We start from the raw sequence: 14196 nt of genomic DNA on the forward strand, positions 1-14196 counted from the left end.
AACTTGGTCCTGATGGGTCAAGATCGACTTATTAAAAAGACTTCGTGCGTTTCGTTTGAAAGGCGCGCCACAACAGACGCTAGCAGTTCTCGAGAAGTTCGATATATCTCGCGCTCCAGGTTGCGCGGGAATTTGAAACCGAGCGAAGAGCCCTGCATCGATTCGAGACGTGTCGCGCAGTAAGCAAACCGACGAATAACAATATTTCTGGGTAACAAATCCTCCTCTCTTAATCGTCAACCGATCTACGAGCGAGAGAGGAATCGGCGCTGGAATCGGTGCAAGAACACGCGAAAAGAAATCGGTTCGGTTCTGTCGCTAGCTTAAACGAGAACCTCGAGACTCTCGCGCGATCGAGCCTTCTGCTGGCCACACTTCCCATTCGCCTGAACGATCATAGCGACCGACTGGCAGCTGCCCTCGTTGCCGATCGGTCGAACAGGCGGCATTGCCAGTCGAAGCTGGTACCAGAACTTTTGGTTGCTGGAGGCGCCGATCTCGCCGCTCTCCATCCAATTGAGGATCTTCAAGCGATCGAGGGACAGGTCAGCTGGGTCGCAACCCCGACTCGATCTCTTCGCGATCGTCATCACGTTCGGCAGAGCCTTCGTGGCGATCACTATCACTCGGGCCTGCAGCGACGACAGCTGCTTCAGAACCACACCCACGCTCGACTCGTTCCAAACATTCCCCAGGGACTCGGGGCTGAGGATCACGATGGTCCTTCGGCTGGTGGCTGCGTGAGGACCGATCTCCAGGCTCCCTGAAAGACAGATGATTCTTTGTTTTAACGCTAGGTCGACTAGACTGCTAAGGCTGGTCAAATATGACTGGCACAGTTACTGCTTGTGAACATTTTATTCTGTACAGAGATTATAATTTTTGTTCGTTAACCTTGAATTGAATTGAAGAAGAACGTGTAACTTAACTTATCGTTATTTGTATGGATTATGTATATCAAAGACTTGTGATTTTGGCAGTTTGATAAAAATAGGCATACGTTAACCTTGGTGATTTTAGTATTAATAAAAGAGTAGAGCAGGACAGACTTCCATATTCGAATATTTTATAATGTGATCTAGCAGCTGAAAGAATATGGGTTCTTCTTAAATATTGAAATAAATATCAATTTTGTTAACTTCTACTTAAATAAATGAAGTTTAACGCAAAAGAAAGTGATTAATCTATTATCCGAAAATTCTATTACCCAGCCACTTCTGTCTCGCTATTAGTTCGTTTACGAAACACTGTGCAGCCTCGAGTTGCACACAACTAATTCGAAACTACGGCCCTCTCTCCGACAGAGACAGGCGAGATGCAATTCTCAGCGTCCGAGAATGCGGCGAGCAACTTTCTAATTCAATTTACGAACTCCAACGTTGTGATTCCGCGATCCTCGAGGATACTTTGTTATTGTGCGGTAATCTTCCAAAATAATCACATTTGTTAAGGCTACTATTCATGTCCCGCGAGAAGTCCTCTGGAAAGCATTAGAAGCAAACTGAAAAATGTTGAGAAGCGAATATTTGAAAATTTGGAATACTGAATACTTGAGAACTTGGAAATTTCCGAGTTTGAATGTTGAATATTAGAGAATTTAAAGACTTGAATATCTGAGAAATTGAACCTTTGAATATTTGAAATTTAAATATTTGCTAATCTTCCGAAGTAATCACATTTGTAAGTAGACAAGGTACAACTCGTGACCTATGAGAAGTCTTCTGGAAAGCACTAGAGACAAACTGAAAAATGTTGAAAGGAACTTGAATATTGTAGAAACTGAAATTTGAAATATTGTAAAATTTAAAGACTTGAATATTTGTGAAATTGAACCTTTGAATATTTGAAATTTAAAAGCTTACTAATTTTCCAAAATAATTACATATATCAAGTCACGAGGTAAAATTTATGTCCCACAAGAAGTCCCTTAAAAAGCATTGTCCCTAATGCTTTCCAGGGGACTTCTCAGAGGACACGAATAGTAGTTACATTCTATTTCTCTGACAAGATTTCGCGATCGTCCGAGGCAGCCGGTCCTGGGCAAACGAAAAGAGGAAAAAAGAGAATTTTCTCTGCAAGTTATACACTTTGCATCGCAGAGGACCAGGGCCAGGCAGCGCGCAGCAATTTGCATGAGTAAAATCGCGGTTACTGGATGCGCACGTCCAATTTTGACCTGCCAATTAGAAGGAAATTAGCGGCTGAACGTTTTTCGTTGGGCACTCCCGTTATCACGTTGCACACCTAACTCAGCGGTTGATATTCATGAGATGCAAAAGTGAGAGGGTGCGAGGTGTTCGCGAGATCCTTCTCGTTCTACGCGTTGCCCAAACTTTTGCCCATCTTTGGACGCGATACACTATTTTCTCGTTATAAGACTGCCGCTAATTTGCTCTACTTAGCTTGAAATTATTTATTATATATTAAGAAGATCTACTTGCGCAGCTTCTGTCATTATCAGTTCTATCGATGGATCATTAGACAGCGAATTTTTATGCAAATTTCTATTTTCATGCATACAGTTAAAGAAATGGAATTTAATTAAATATTATAAAGTGCAATTATAAAATTATCTTGCAAATGCTAGAAGTTTCTTTTACTTTGTCAGATTCTTATCTAAAATAGGTTCAATTCCAGCATAAAGTATCTGACTTTAAGAATTACAAGGCAATTACAAAATACGACCGCCATTTAATAAGAAGCAGCAAGAAGTGGAATAAAAAATATTTTTCCTCCAGTTAAAGAGTCTCTCTTTATGTTCTTGAAACTTTGGTACAATAGAGGTTTTATCTCTCTCTCAAAAAATTCAAGAAGAACCATCTAACTTTAGTGTTCCTACACCAGAATCTTCCCTTAAATATGTTATTTTGTATGTTGAAATTGTTGATAAATGTATAAAGATGTGCAGTGATCATGAAAGTGATGTAAGTCATTTATTATACTTATTGTTAGAGTTATTATCATAACTCTTTCTATGAGCAAGCAAGTGTATTAATATGCAGTTTTTTGCAGGTGTGTACGCATCGTTCATCAATGAAACATGGAGCAAAAGTCGATACTTACAGTTCTGATGAAGATGAGACAGCTCGAGTGGCATGCACTTGTATCGATGCTTCGTCTCCAGTGTGGGTATCACGATGCCGATCACCAAGCTCGAGTCCTTTTCATGGTAACACACCAGAGCGTCGCATTCTTTGCCATCTGCAATTCGTAAATGCAGTTGATGCAAAAATATTGTGCCTTTATATTTTCAGAGTTAATAAATTTCAGATGAGGATTTCATTATGATTTACAGGAACTGGAAATTCTTTTTTGACTTATATTGAGAAATAAGGCGAGAGAAATTTGGATGGTGTGAAACAGACTTTGCGATAATGACTTTGTCATTGGTTTCTTAGTAAAATTGTGTTACGTGGAATCGATGACATGTGTTATCAATCTCGAATGGATAAGTTGATAATGGTTTTATAGAGAGCAAGGCTATTTTAACTCTCCTTATACGTACTAATTTTAGGTGAGATCATCTTAAGTGAGTTTTTAGAATGTAAATAGATAGCTCCAAGAACTGGAATCTTAAAATAGGAAGAAACACAAAAAGACTTTGAAGATTTGAAAATTAAAATAATAATCTGAGTGTCTGAAACTTTGAAAATTTCAAGGCTTTGAATGTTTGAGAGTTTGAAACTCCAACAAAGGAAACTTTCAAAAATTGAAGATTAGCACTTTAAATATCTGAAAATTTGAACAAATAAATTATAAATGCTTGAAATTTCTTTCTCCACCAAAGTTCATTTCTAAAAACCATCTAAAATTCACTGTTCCAAATGGAAATACTATTTCAAGCTGATAATACACTTCAGTGAATTACACAGACTTTTATTTCCGTCTCCGAAATTGTTCTTCGTATCAGTTATATAAGAAAAAAGGTTCACAGAGCAACGATAAGCACGTTTAAGGCAACAAGGAGGAAGCAAAGAGGCGAAAGATATAAGAGAAGACTGTAGGCGAGTGCATACATTGAGGAACGATAAGAGGAAACGCATTACCGCCATGGTAAACAATCGACAGTTAAAGCGAGCTTCTTATTTGCTCAGAAGGAATCAGACTTTGCAACATAAAGACTGCTCGTGGAAACCTTCGCTACGAAGTTTCTCTCAGCCCCGAATGGCCGATCTGTTACTTTCCAGCGGCGAGAGTGCTCGCAACAGCGACTTTTAAACAATGACTATCGTGAATGCCGTGGCAGAGAGTGAAAGCGGCCGATTGTTCACCAAACGATTTATAACGTGGCGTGAATAAAGGAGAGTCGCTCACGAGCGAAACCAACTTGCATTAGACTACGACTATTCTATTTTATCGACGATCCCTCCTTTCAATTTTAAAAACATTCGTATGTTTGAAAATTAGCCTAGGGTAAGAGACCCTGTTGCTGTGTCTGAAACTATTACTGTGCTTTACATAGATTTTACATAGATTTTACATAGATGTTACATAGATTTTACATAGATTTTACATGAAAAGCACAGTAATAATTTCAGACACAGTTTCAGAGCCTCTTCCCAGATAACATACGACGTCTTGAAGACGTCTCAGTCTTATCGCTACGACTTGGTACCCTGTTACTGTGTGTCTGAAACTTTACTGTGCTTTACTGTGCTTTACATAGATTTTACATAGATGTTACATAGATGTTACATAGATGTTATATAGATTTTACATGAAAAGCACAGTAATAGTTTCAGACACAGTTTCAGAGCCTCTTCCCAGATAACATACGACGTCTTGAAGACGTCTCAGTCTTATCGCTACGACTTGGTACCCTGTTACTGTGTCTGAAACTTTCCTGTGCTTTACTGTGCTTTACATAGATTTTACATAGATGTTACATAGATGTTACATAGATGTTACATAGATGTTACATAGATTTTACATAGATTTTACATAGATTTTACATGAAAAGCACAGTAATAGTTTCACACACAGTAACAGGGTACCAAGTCGTAGCTATAAGACAGACATCTTCAAGAGATAAAACAGACGTCTTCAAGACGTCGTATGTTATCTAGGAAAAGGCTCCAAAACTAGTCAAAGACTGCATCATACAATCTCAGCAAAATCAGAATTATTTCTTCAAAAATTGCCCGATTTCGCGACGACCCATTCAGGACAGAGTATTCGCGAGCAGTCGGATTCTCAGACGGCTAACAAAGGGCGAACGATCTCCGTGAAACGTTAATGGGAGACGATGTCGCGTCGCGTGGTGGTTCCGAGAAGCACCGTAATCGCGGTAATTTTCTACTTTCCGTATACGGGACTCGCGGCGGCACTCGGTGCCCTAAGCCCCGCGTCGACGAGGCCTCGTCCACGAGACGGGGCCCCTATCTGTAACGGGCTACGGTTTACACGTGTAACTCGCGAGCCACGGCCACACGTTCGCGATTTATCGTCGCTGGTTCCAACGATGCTACCATTCTTCGCGCTCCTCTCTGTTCTTGGCGACCGACGCCGCTCTGAGGCGTTGTTGATTGGGGCAGGTGTCTTCGAAAAATTGGCAAGACATGTGAGCATTGAGAGGGGGGCTAGTAGGGTAGGCAAAATGATCCACATGTCTGTTAGCTGTTTAGGGTAAGAGTAGGGACGACTGGGGCTGGTTGAAGTAGTGTTTGGATAACGCACGATGTCTCGAAGGCGTCCATTTTATGTGTGAAATTTAAATTTGAATGTCTTAGAAACGTCCAATTAATGTAGCATGAGAATATAACATGAGATTGTACATGGATGTCCTAAGAATGTCTGAAAATGACTTTCATAAAATGTACCATGAGACATACATGGATGTCTTGAAATAAGACATTAAATAAGATATCTTAAAGACATGCTACATGGACGTTTTAAGGCATCTTAAATTTACATTCTTAAGACATTTAAAAGATGTACCAGATAGATGTTTTAACAATATCTGAAATTTACGTTCTTAAGACGTCTTAAAGACCTATCAGGTGAATGTCTTAAAAGCGTGTGAAATTAATGTCGTTTAGATATCAAGGAGACGTATCATACATCTTTTATTTATCACAAATAGAAACTCGAGTCAGGAGTTTTGTAAGATTTGAAAACCCTCGAATCTCGAAACTTTCCAAACTCTGAAATGTATTTAATTATACTCAATTGCATTTTTATATTTCATTTAATTATATTCAATAAATGGTTTGATTTTCTTAAAAAAATAATTAAAAAAAAAGAAGGTTACTGTTTTAATTTCTGACAAAATTGAGACTCTATGTAGGCAAAAGGAAAATAATGAGTATTCAGGATGTTGTAAAGAATGATTGCATGATTTAAAAGTTACTGCGAAAATGTGGTCATGGTGTGAGAGAATGTGAGAGAAAGGTCTAGAAACTTTTTCTAAGACTCGCGGGACTTCCGGTGTGTGATCAACCGATTTGATTCTTTTATTACAACTGTTGCCGAGTGTGTTTTTCTCTTGTTAAGTTAGTTGTTAATTGTGTTCAGTGAAACAAGTCAAAGACTTATTACACACACTTGTAATACTCTAATTCTAGATATTAAAGTAAGTTATCTTCTCGTTGTACAAACTATTAATAAAAGTTTGGATTCTAAGGCAGGATTTTAAGAATTTCGAGGGTTTCAAGACCTCAAAGTTTCTAATTAGAGTTGAATACTAAAATTAGGTTTCAACACATCTCTAATTTATAAAATAAACTGATTATAAAATAATAACAAGGCAGAGTCTAAAGACAAAAATTTACGTAAATTATTATTTATCTAAATCCTGAGAATTTTGAATCATCAAAATGGTGCGAAGTTCACTTCTCGAAACATGGAACTTCCTAAATTTCGAGGGCTTTCGAGTGTCCCATGCTTACAAATACCTACAATATTACAAATTCTATCCTGAAATTAATTACATTTTGGAATTTGCAGATATTTGTTTGAAAATATTAGAATTTCTGGAATGTCTGTCAGCATTGAGTACACATTCATGGTTTATTAGCGCTCTTAGCTGAGTGGACTCTCAATATAAGCTCGCTGCTACGTTCACCGTACCCTGAAATTACTCAGAATAAACAAGTTCCCTTTATTATACGCTATCATTCGTGCCTTTCATAAAACCAAAGTGAATCAATACGAACACGAGATGATTTTACAAACGTGTCCTTCATTATAAAGCCACAAACCCATGAGCCTATATTAAGGATACTCTATAGATCTCTTATTATACACTATCACTCGTAACCTTCCATAAAAGCAACGTGAATCAATACGAACATGAGATTATTCCGCAAACGTGTCCTCCATTATAAAGCCACGAGCTCATGAACCTACCATCAAGGACCCAGTTCCTGATCATATAAGAGTAAGATGCATGATTTTCTTAACGTCCTCACGAGAAAGTTACCCAAACCCAAAAATGCTTGTTACTCATGAAAAATGTGCGAAAATAATATTAATTAAATCATAATTTATTACTTAAAGTAAAACACATAAAGGGAGCAATATCTGATCACTTAAATTATGCCTCACTGCCAGCTATTAAATTTCACGCATAAATATCAAAATAGGTAGCAATTATTTATCAATTTCTCGGAACAAATTTTCATCAAAATAAATCTCATATATGTATTTAAATACTAAACTGACCAGGAATTGGATTCTAATCAGTAACTGTGCCTTAGATGGTATGTCGAGGCTAGCCTATAGTAGCTTTAGTTAGAGCTATATCGACTCAGAGCGATATAACTATATCGTTCATCTTAATCGTTATTCTTAGCGTTTAGTACTCACACATTTCTCTCTCGAGAACTTAATTAAACTCAGGGAAAGACGAGGGGAGAAAAACGTGAGGAAGAAACAGGGAAAAGGAATTTTCTTGGTGTTTACATGAGCTTAAGAGAGATGAAGCGACGCGGAGTATCGTCGATAGTCGATAGTCGCCAGTGTAATTAAGGTTCGTAGTTAACGAAGCAGCAGTGGGTTTCGATAATTACCGTTCTCCTCGAGAGACGCGAATTTGTCGCGACAGAGCAACACTAAAGGTAGCCAGCAGCGAGCGTAGAAGGCGCCAGCGGATACTAGAACGAGCAGCACCAGCATGCCCAGTAGGAATGATTTCCTCCATGATCCATTCTGCAATCCCAATGTGAACTGCGGTTCTGGAAAGAAGAATTAATAAGATTTGTTATGTAAATGCCATTACTATTCTGAAACACACAGAACTATATAGTTTTTGGAAAGCCAAACGTTGCATAGGCTGAAATGGTCATCTACTCGTGAAAAATTATTTGTATTTGATGTATTTAACTCTTTGGGCACAGGATTTTGAAGAAGAAATGACTCTAGTTGCATAGAAATTTGATTAAAAATAGAAAATGGATGAAATTGATGGGGTATATTGTAAATGCTTTACTTTGTATTATATTGATATTTTAAGATGGGTTGGGGAACATGAGACTGTGGATTAAAGGTGAGACACATTTCATCTCACTATGCCTCGAAGATTTAGACACTCATTGATCAAAATATTGTGCTTCTTGATAAATCAGAAATCTCAGAACATACAAAAAAGCGAATAAAAGAGAAACACAATTAAACATAATACAATTTTTACCAAGAAAAAATAAATTAGAAACAGTAGTCTGACCTACATAGTTTACGTTATGGGTACCTAAGAGTAAAATAAAATTATAGTTAGACAAATTTCTATGCTTGCAACACAAAATGGCCTAAGTTACATATTTCTGTTTTCAAGATACTGGCAATCAAAAACTTTTCAACTTCAATAGTCTTTTATAGACTCCTGTTTTCTTAAGGCCTTATTTCTAAGTGAAAACAATTCAAATTTTTAGTGCCTTTTTCTTCCTGAAAACACAAATTCTATATTCTAGATCTCAAAGAACACCTCAACGCAAATTTTCTAAAAACGTGCCATAGGTTGTGCCTTCAGCCACAGATAGCATTTACCAAAAACAAATCATTCCAATTTACCCAGTTGAGCTCTCAGAAATGCTGATCCACCAATTCCCTTCAAAAGCACCGAATTAAAGACATAAATTCCAAAAAGCTCGCGAGCCCATGCTAAAAGAGCCCCCATAAACGTCCATCGATACATTTTCCCCTACTTTCGCCTCCCTTCAGCCACGAATTCAGTACGCCTATGAATTTCGGTTAATTGGCCGGAATTAATTGGGCCATGCTGTCGCGGGCGGTAACGAGTGGCGAATTAAATCGAGTCTGATTGAAATCGGTACAGGTCGCGTCGATTTAAAGCGCATCGAGCTTGTTAATTAGTCCGCGGGGAGTGCGCGATCCTCTTCGCGTCTGAGCGTCTCTCACGCTCTCTCGCCTTTGCCCATTCATGAATAAAAGCCACGGATGACTTTTCACGTCCGCTGGCATCAGACAGCGATGGCAAACGTTTCGAATCGCTTCGAATCTGCAGGATGTTGCTGAACAGCATGGCGTAACTTTAAGGGGTGATTCTGGACATCAAAAGCATGGACAGCATGGCGTAACTTTAAGGAACGACTCTGGACATCGAAATAGGACGAAAGGCAAGAAGGACCAATGCACACGAGCGATATTCTGACGCAGTATTTCGTTGTGGATTTGGCATAAGGATGATAGAATGTCTGTGAACATCCTTTGAGGACTGTTTTCAAACGCTTGTGAACAGTGTTCACTGGTGGAGACCCAGCTTAAGGAGAGCACTCAATAGCAGCTGTGGTGCAGTGACAAACGTCGCTGAGTACGAAGTTTTTATTCAAAGCTAGATCTCATCAGAATATTTTTTTTCCTATATATTTTTGTAAAAGTAATTATGCTGAAGTTTAATAATATAGATTATTTTCTGCTATTTTATGCAGAGAAGCTGCTTCTCTGCCAGAAGATCAAAAGGCTTGGTTACTCACCTTGTCGGTAAACGTGAGCTGGTAACGTGATCTCCTCATCCACGCCGTTGCTAACTTCGCACTTGTACTCTCCGTAATCTTCCAGCGTTATGTCCTCGATCTCTAAATAAGAGCCGACTATCTGGTTGTTCTCCCTGGAACAGAGTTGTCAGTTTTGAAATTAGTTTATTTGCCTTAATTGGATGCTTGCTTAATATATGCATAATATTTCTGCTGGTAATTATGAAAGTGGTCCAAGTGAGAAGGTTGAAGTTGAATTTCTCGGTTATTCTGCAATGTAAATAACGAATTCATTTTTTTTTAAATTTCTGAATTAAACCACTTCCATGATCACTGGCACATTTATGATCATTTGGTCATCAGAACTCTATGAAGCGAGATATCTTTCAAGCGAGTACTTTCTTAATACTATATGGTATCTAACTCAGAACCAACAATTTTTAAAGCATGGTTAGGCTACAGATTTGTATGCAAATTCACATTTTCATTTTGACCGAAGAAATGGACCTTAATACAGGTCTTGTCCACCCTCAAAATATACTTTCAAGTTTATTCCCATAAACTGTGAGAATTCTGTTCTATTTTGGAACCTTAAATTTCTCGCAAATACTTAAACATATGCAGTCTAGTAACACTGCAACACCTGGACCGTGTCTGTCCTACCAATTCCTGTCCTTATCTACTAACTTAAAGCTGTAACACACAGTTCAACGAGTTTACAAAACGAATGACCCTAAAACCAAGTCTTACGTGTCCCCTGTCACTCTCGAGGCCCCCTCCAGCTAAAACCGCGCGAGACGAGAAAAGAACAGAGCCTCCCCTCGTTTCGTATTCCGTCCGCGCGATGGAACATATTCGCGGTCCACGTGCCTTCTCTCGGCAGTTCGACAACCCTGACCGATTCTCTCGCGAGTCTCCCCCTGGTCTCTGGCCGAGAGCGAAAGGATGGCGAATCGATCGATGGAGACGGCCATAAATCAGTCCGAGTCGAGTGGCCCCACGTTCCCCTGGACTTCTTCCATCGGTCTCTCGCGATCTGCGCGGAGCATCGCGCGGCTTATTAAGCTTATAGAGCCGTCAGCTGTCCACGTGCGTCTGTACTTCTGCCTCGTATCGCTGCAGGACGCGTCCCCCTCGCGGTAAACTAATCGCTCGCCCTGATCGAGCCACCAGTGTCCCTTTTTTCTCAGAACCTCTCGCCCCCCTCCTCCCTCGACACGTGACGCAACGAGGCTCGTTCACCTCTTATCGCGGCGATTCGCGATCTCTGGAATCCATTAATCATCCACGAAGTTCCCGTGAAAAATGAGGACGCTTTGGGGATGGAGTTTGAGGTTAGGTTTTATGGTCGCGTCTAGTAAGATTGCAATGGAGACACTATTACTTCTATGGTAAACACTTTTCTTGTACAGGGTGTTTCATAACTGGGACAGGCTGTAGCTCTTAAACGATGAGAGATAGAATAAGATTTTATTAGAGAAACTTAAACAGTATTGGATGATGCGTCGTTTGGTGTATGTGTTTACTCTGAAAGTGGAGGCATTTCAAAGATCTTAAGGTCGTCTCTATTTCTTTTCTACGAAACTATACACTTTTTGTACACGATCGAATGCCTCTTTTTATCCTCTACAAAAAGGTATTAGAGCACCTGGGTCGAAAATAAATTCGCTCAGACGATACTTCAACTTTATTGTTCTCGGTTCACGTTCGACAATTACTGTCTTCATCATACTCATGTGTCATGAACGTCACGAACGCCTCATGAGTTAAACGTGTTAAATAAAAAACGATTTCTTATTTGTACGTGCACATTCTACACATATTGCTCTTCAGAAATATGCTTTTATATTTGCTATAATATTTGTATTTATTACGTAGTGGTACACTAAAAATATAGTCTCTCTCGTCTGGAATGACCCTATTATCTCTTAAAATAGAATATTACTGTAGCGAAATAGAAAGGTTCGAAATAACATCGAAAGCCCCAACCAAAAAGCGCTAAAAAATTGAATACCCGTCGAACAAACGCGAGACGACTGCGATATGAGCACATCGCGTGGGCGGCCGAGATTGAATTCAGTTTTTGATATTTTTTCGGCAGTTTCCATTACCCTGGCCTCGATTTCCCAGCGCTAAGCGAATTTCGAAAACTCAGGGAAACACCCATGATGGAACTCGATTACTTTTCCGAGGCTCGCTTATCGTGCACGCGTTCCCATTAACATTTCACTTTCCTGGAATCCCTGCTAATCTCGCCAGCAATTCGACGCGATCGAAATTGTTCAGCAGCGAGCTCGACGCTTCGTTCCGCGGGAGATGAGTGGACAATCAATTTCTAGGAACGATTTACCAGCTGATTTTTTTCATTAACGGCGACCGTGATCGCGTGCATCTCCTCGAGATCCATCGACAGGAATGAAGATTGATGGGTCGGTTGTAGGGATGGGATCAAGTTCAGCGTGTACTAACGAAGCTGAGTCAATTTTAATAGCTAAGTTTCCTTTGAGATTTCGAATGCTACTCGTAAGAAATGTTTCACTGACAAGGAATGGTTTTTACGTGTCTGCTTTCGATTGCTTCGATTTTCAGAGATGTTATAGAGGACTAAAAAATATGAGATGTGTTTTTTATTGTGACCAGATTTCATTTTTTGGAGGTGAAGTCACTACTCAAAGATGAGGTGCAAAAAATCACAGTGTTGGCCTAAAGATGATTATAAAATTTGGTGTAAATCTAATTTGTTTCGTTACTAGCTGTATGGATGTTCTTGCCATCAGTCACTCTTATCGAGAGGAAAACTACCCTCACTCGTTTGAAAGCATATTTGAAAGGCTTGAATATTTTTGCACCTCAGAGCCAGAGTAACCCAAGTCCTTCTTTGTTATTTTTCAAGAGAGTTGAAAAATAAATGCGATTACCCATTTATTAACATAGTTTATGCTATTAAATTTCCTTCACTTACGACGTAACTTAACTAGACTCCTATTATTCTAATAAAGTGAAGATAAAGCAATAAGATCCTGTACGAAACTTAATTTTGACAAAAATGAATTCAGGTTACTCTGGTCCTAAGGTGCAGATTTGTCATACTCTATAACTGTTTTGGAACCGATATAGAACCAAGAAAATAAGAGTTATAGAATCGATATCAGAGCAGACGTAGAACCGTAACTGAAACAGACATAGCCCAAAATTTCGGTTCTTCATAACAGTTATTCAGAATAAAAGTTCTTCACAACTGTTTCACTCGATACATTTACATAACAGTTTTATTTTCGGACCCGTTTCAAGCCTCGAGCAGGACATCGATTAAGACTTATATACTGAATCAATAGTAGTTTCCTAAAGAAAATAAAGCCAGCTATCAAAACAACGCTTCAGAATTGGATCTCGTGGCTGTTCAGATAGTCGAGGTTCTACAGTATTCCTTTCTTTCTCGAAGCACTCCTGAAGCGCTCGAACCTATGCAGTCGGATTCGAACCTACTCACAAGTATACTTCAGCCCATCTGTAGTTGTAATAACGGGAGCTCGTAGAGCAGGCCTTGAACGGTCAAAGCATCCCATCGACCGAAATAGTTTGAACCGACTTAACAGCTCGGAATTTATAGCGCTCGCAGAAACGCGGCACGATCGCGGGCAGACCTTAATCTCGCGATGGAAAATCGATGGATCTGATACTTAAGCTCTCCCTCCCCGTCTTCGCCGCTCTCCCCCCCTCGACAGCCCATGTATCTCTCGGTACATCAAACGTCTCGCTTGGCTGGTGATCCCACTTAATTAAGGGAAACCAATAAAGTCGATGCTCTTCCTCTTTACGTCCGTCTCGAATCGACCATCGTTTACCGTGTCCATTGAGACTTAATTAAATCTCGATAATGCCGACCTCTCCTCCCTGCTGCACGATTAAACGGAACCCTTGCTGATTCCAGACTCTGTACACGTATTCAGAAATTCTGGCGGTCCTCATGAATGCTTGAAGAGATCTGTTTAGTGGTTTTTTTTTCGTGGAGACTTTTATAGGAAATTTGTGAAAGCTGCAGAGTTTTTTATTTTTGGGAAAATTGAGATCTTGAAGTTAGTAAAAAGAGCGAACTCCATTATTTCATAAATGCTATTTAATTTATTCGCTCTAAGAGAACGTAAATAAAAAGGGTTCTTGTCGTTTAGATTTATTGAGCTCCTTGCTACCCTCAACGTCTCAATTCATATCGAAGATTTTTATATAGGATAGTTAGCTATATCGTATGGATCTCTTGAAACATATT

At 39.3% G+C, this 14196-nt stretch overlaps 1 protein-coding gene across 1 annotated transcript in view; it reads right to left on the bottom strand.

The window, feature by feature from the left end:
* Positions 1-323: 323 nt before the first annotated feature.
* The window catches only part of LOC143184456 (interleukin-1 receptor accessory protein-like 1-B), a 117449-nt gene continuing 103576 nt past the window's right edge, over positions 324-14196 (bottom strand). Inside the window, exons 4-7 of the mRNA XM_076386701.1 lie at positions 9930-10063; positions 8010-8174; positions 3064-3201; positions 324-763 (exon numbers count right to left, since the gene is read on the bottom strand). Of these exons, the coding sequence (XP_076242816.1) occupies positions 324-763; positions 3064-3201; positions 8010-8174; positions 9930-10063 (877 nt within the window). The remainder of the gene's footprint in view (positions 764-3063; positions 3202-8009; positions 8175-9929; positions 10064-14196) is intronic.

This window comes from Calliopsis andreniformis, chromosome 10 (assembly GCF_051401765.1).
Source record: "Calliopsis andreniformis isolate RMS-2024a chromosome 10, iyCalAndr_principal, whole genome shotgun sequence".
NCBI lineage: Eukaryota > Metazoa > Arthropoda > Insecta > Hymenoptera > Andrenidae > Calliopsis > Calliopsis andreniformis.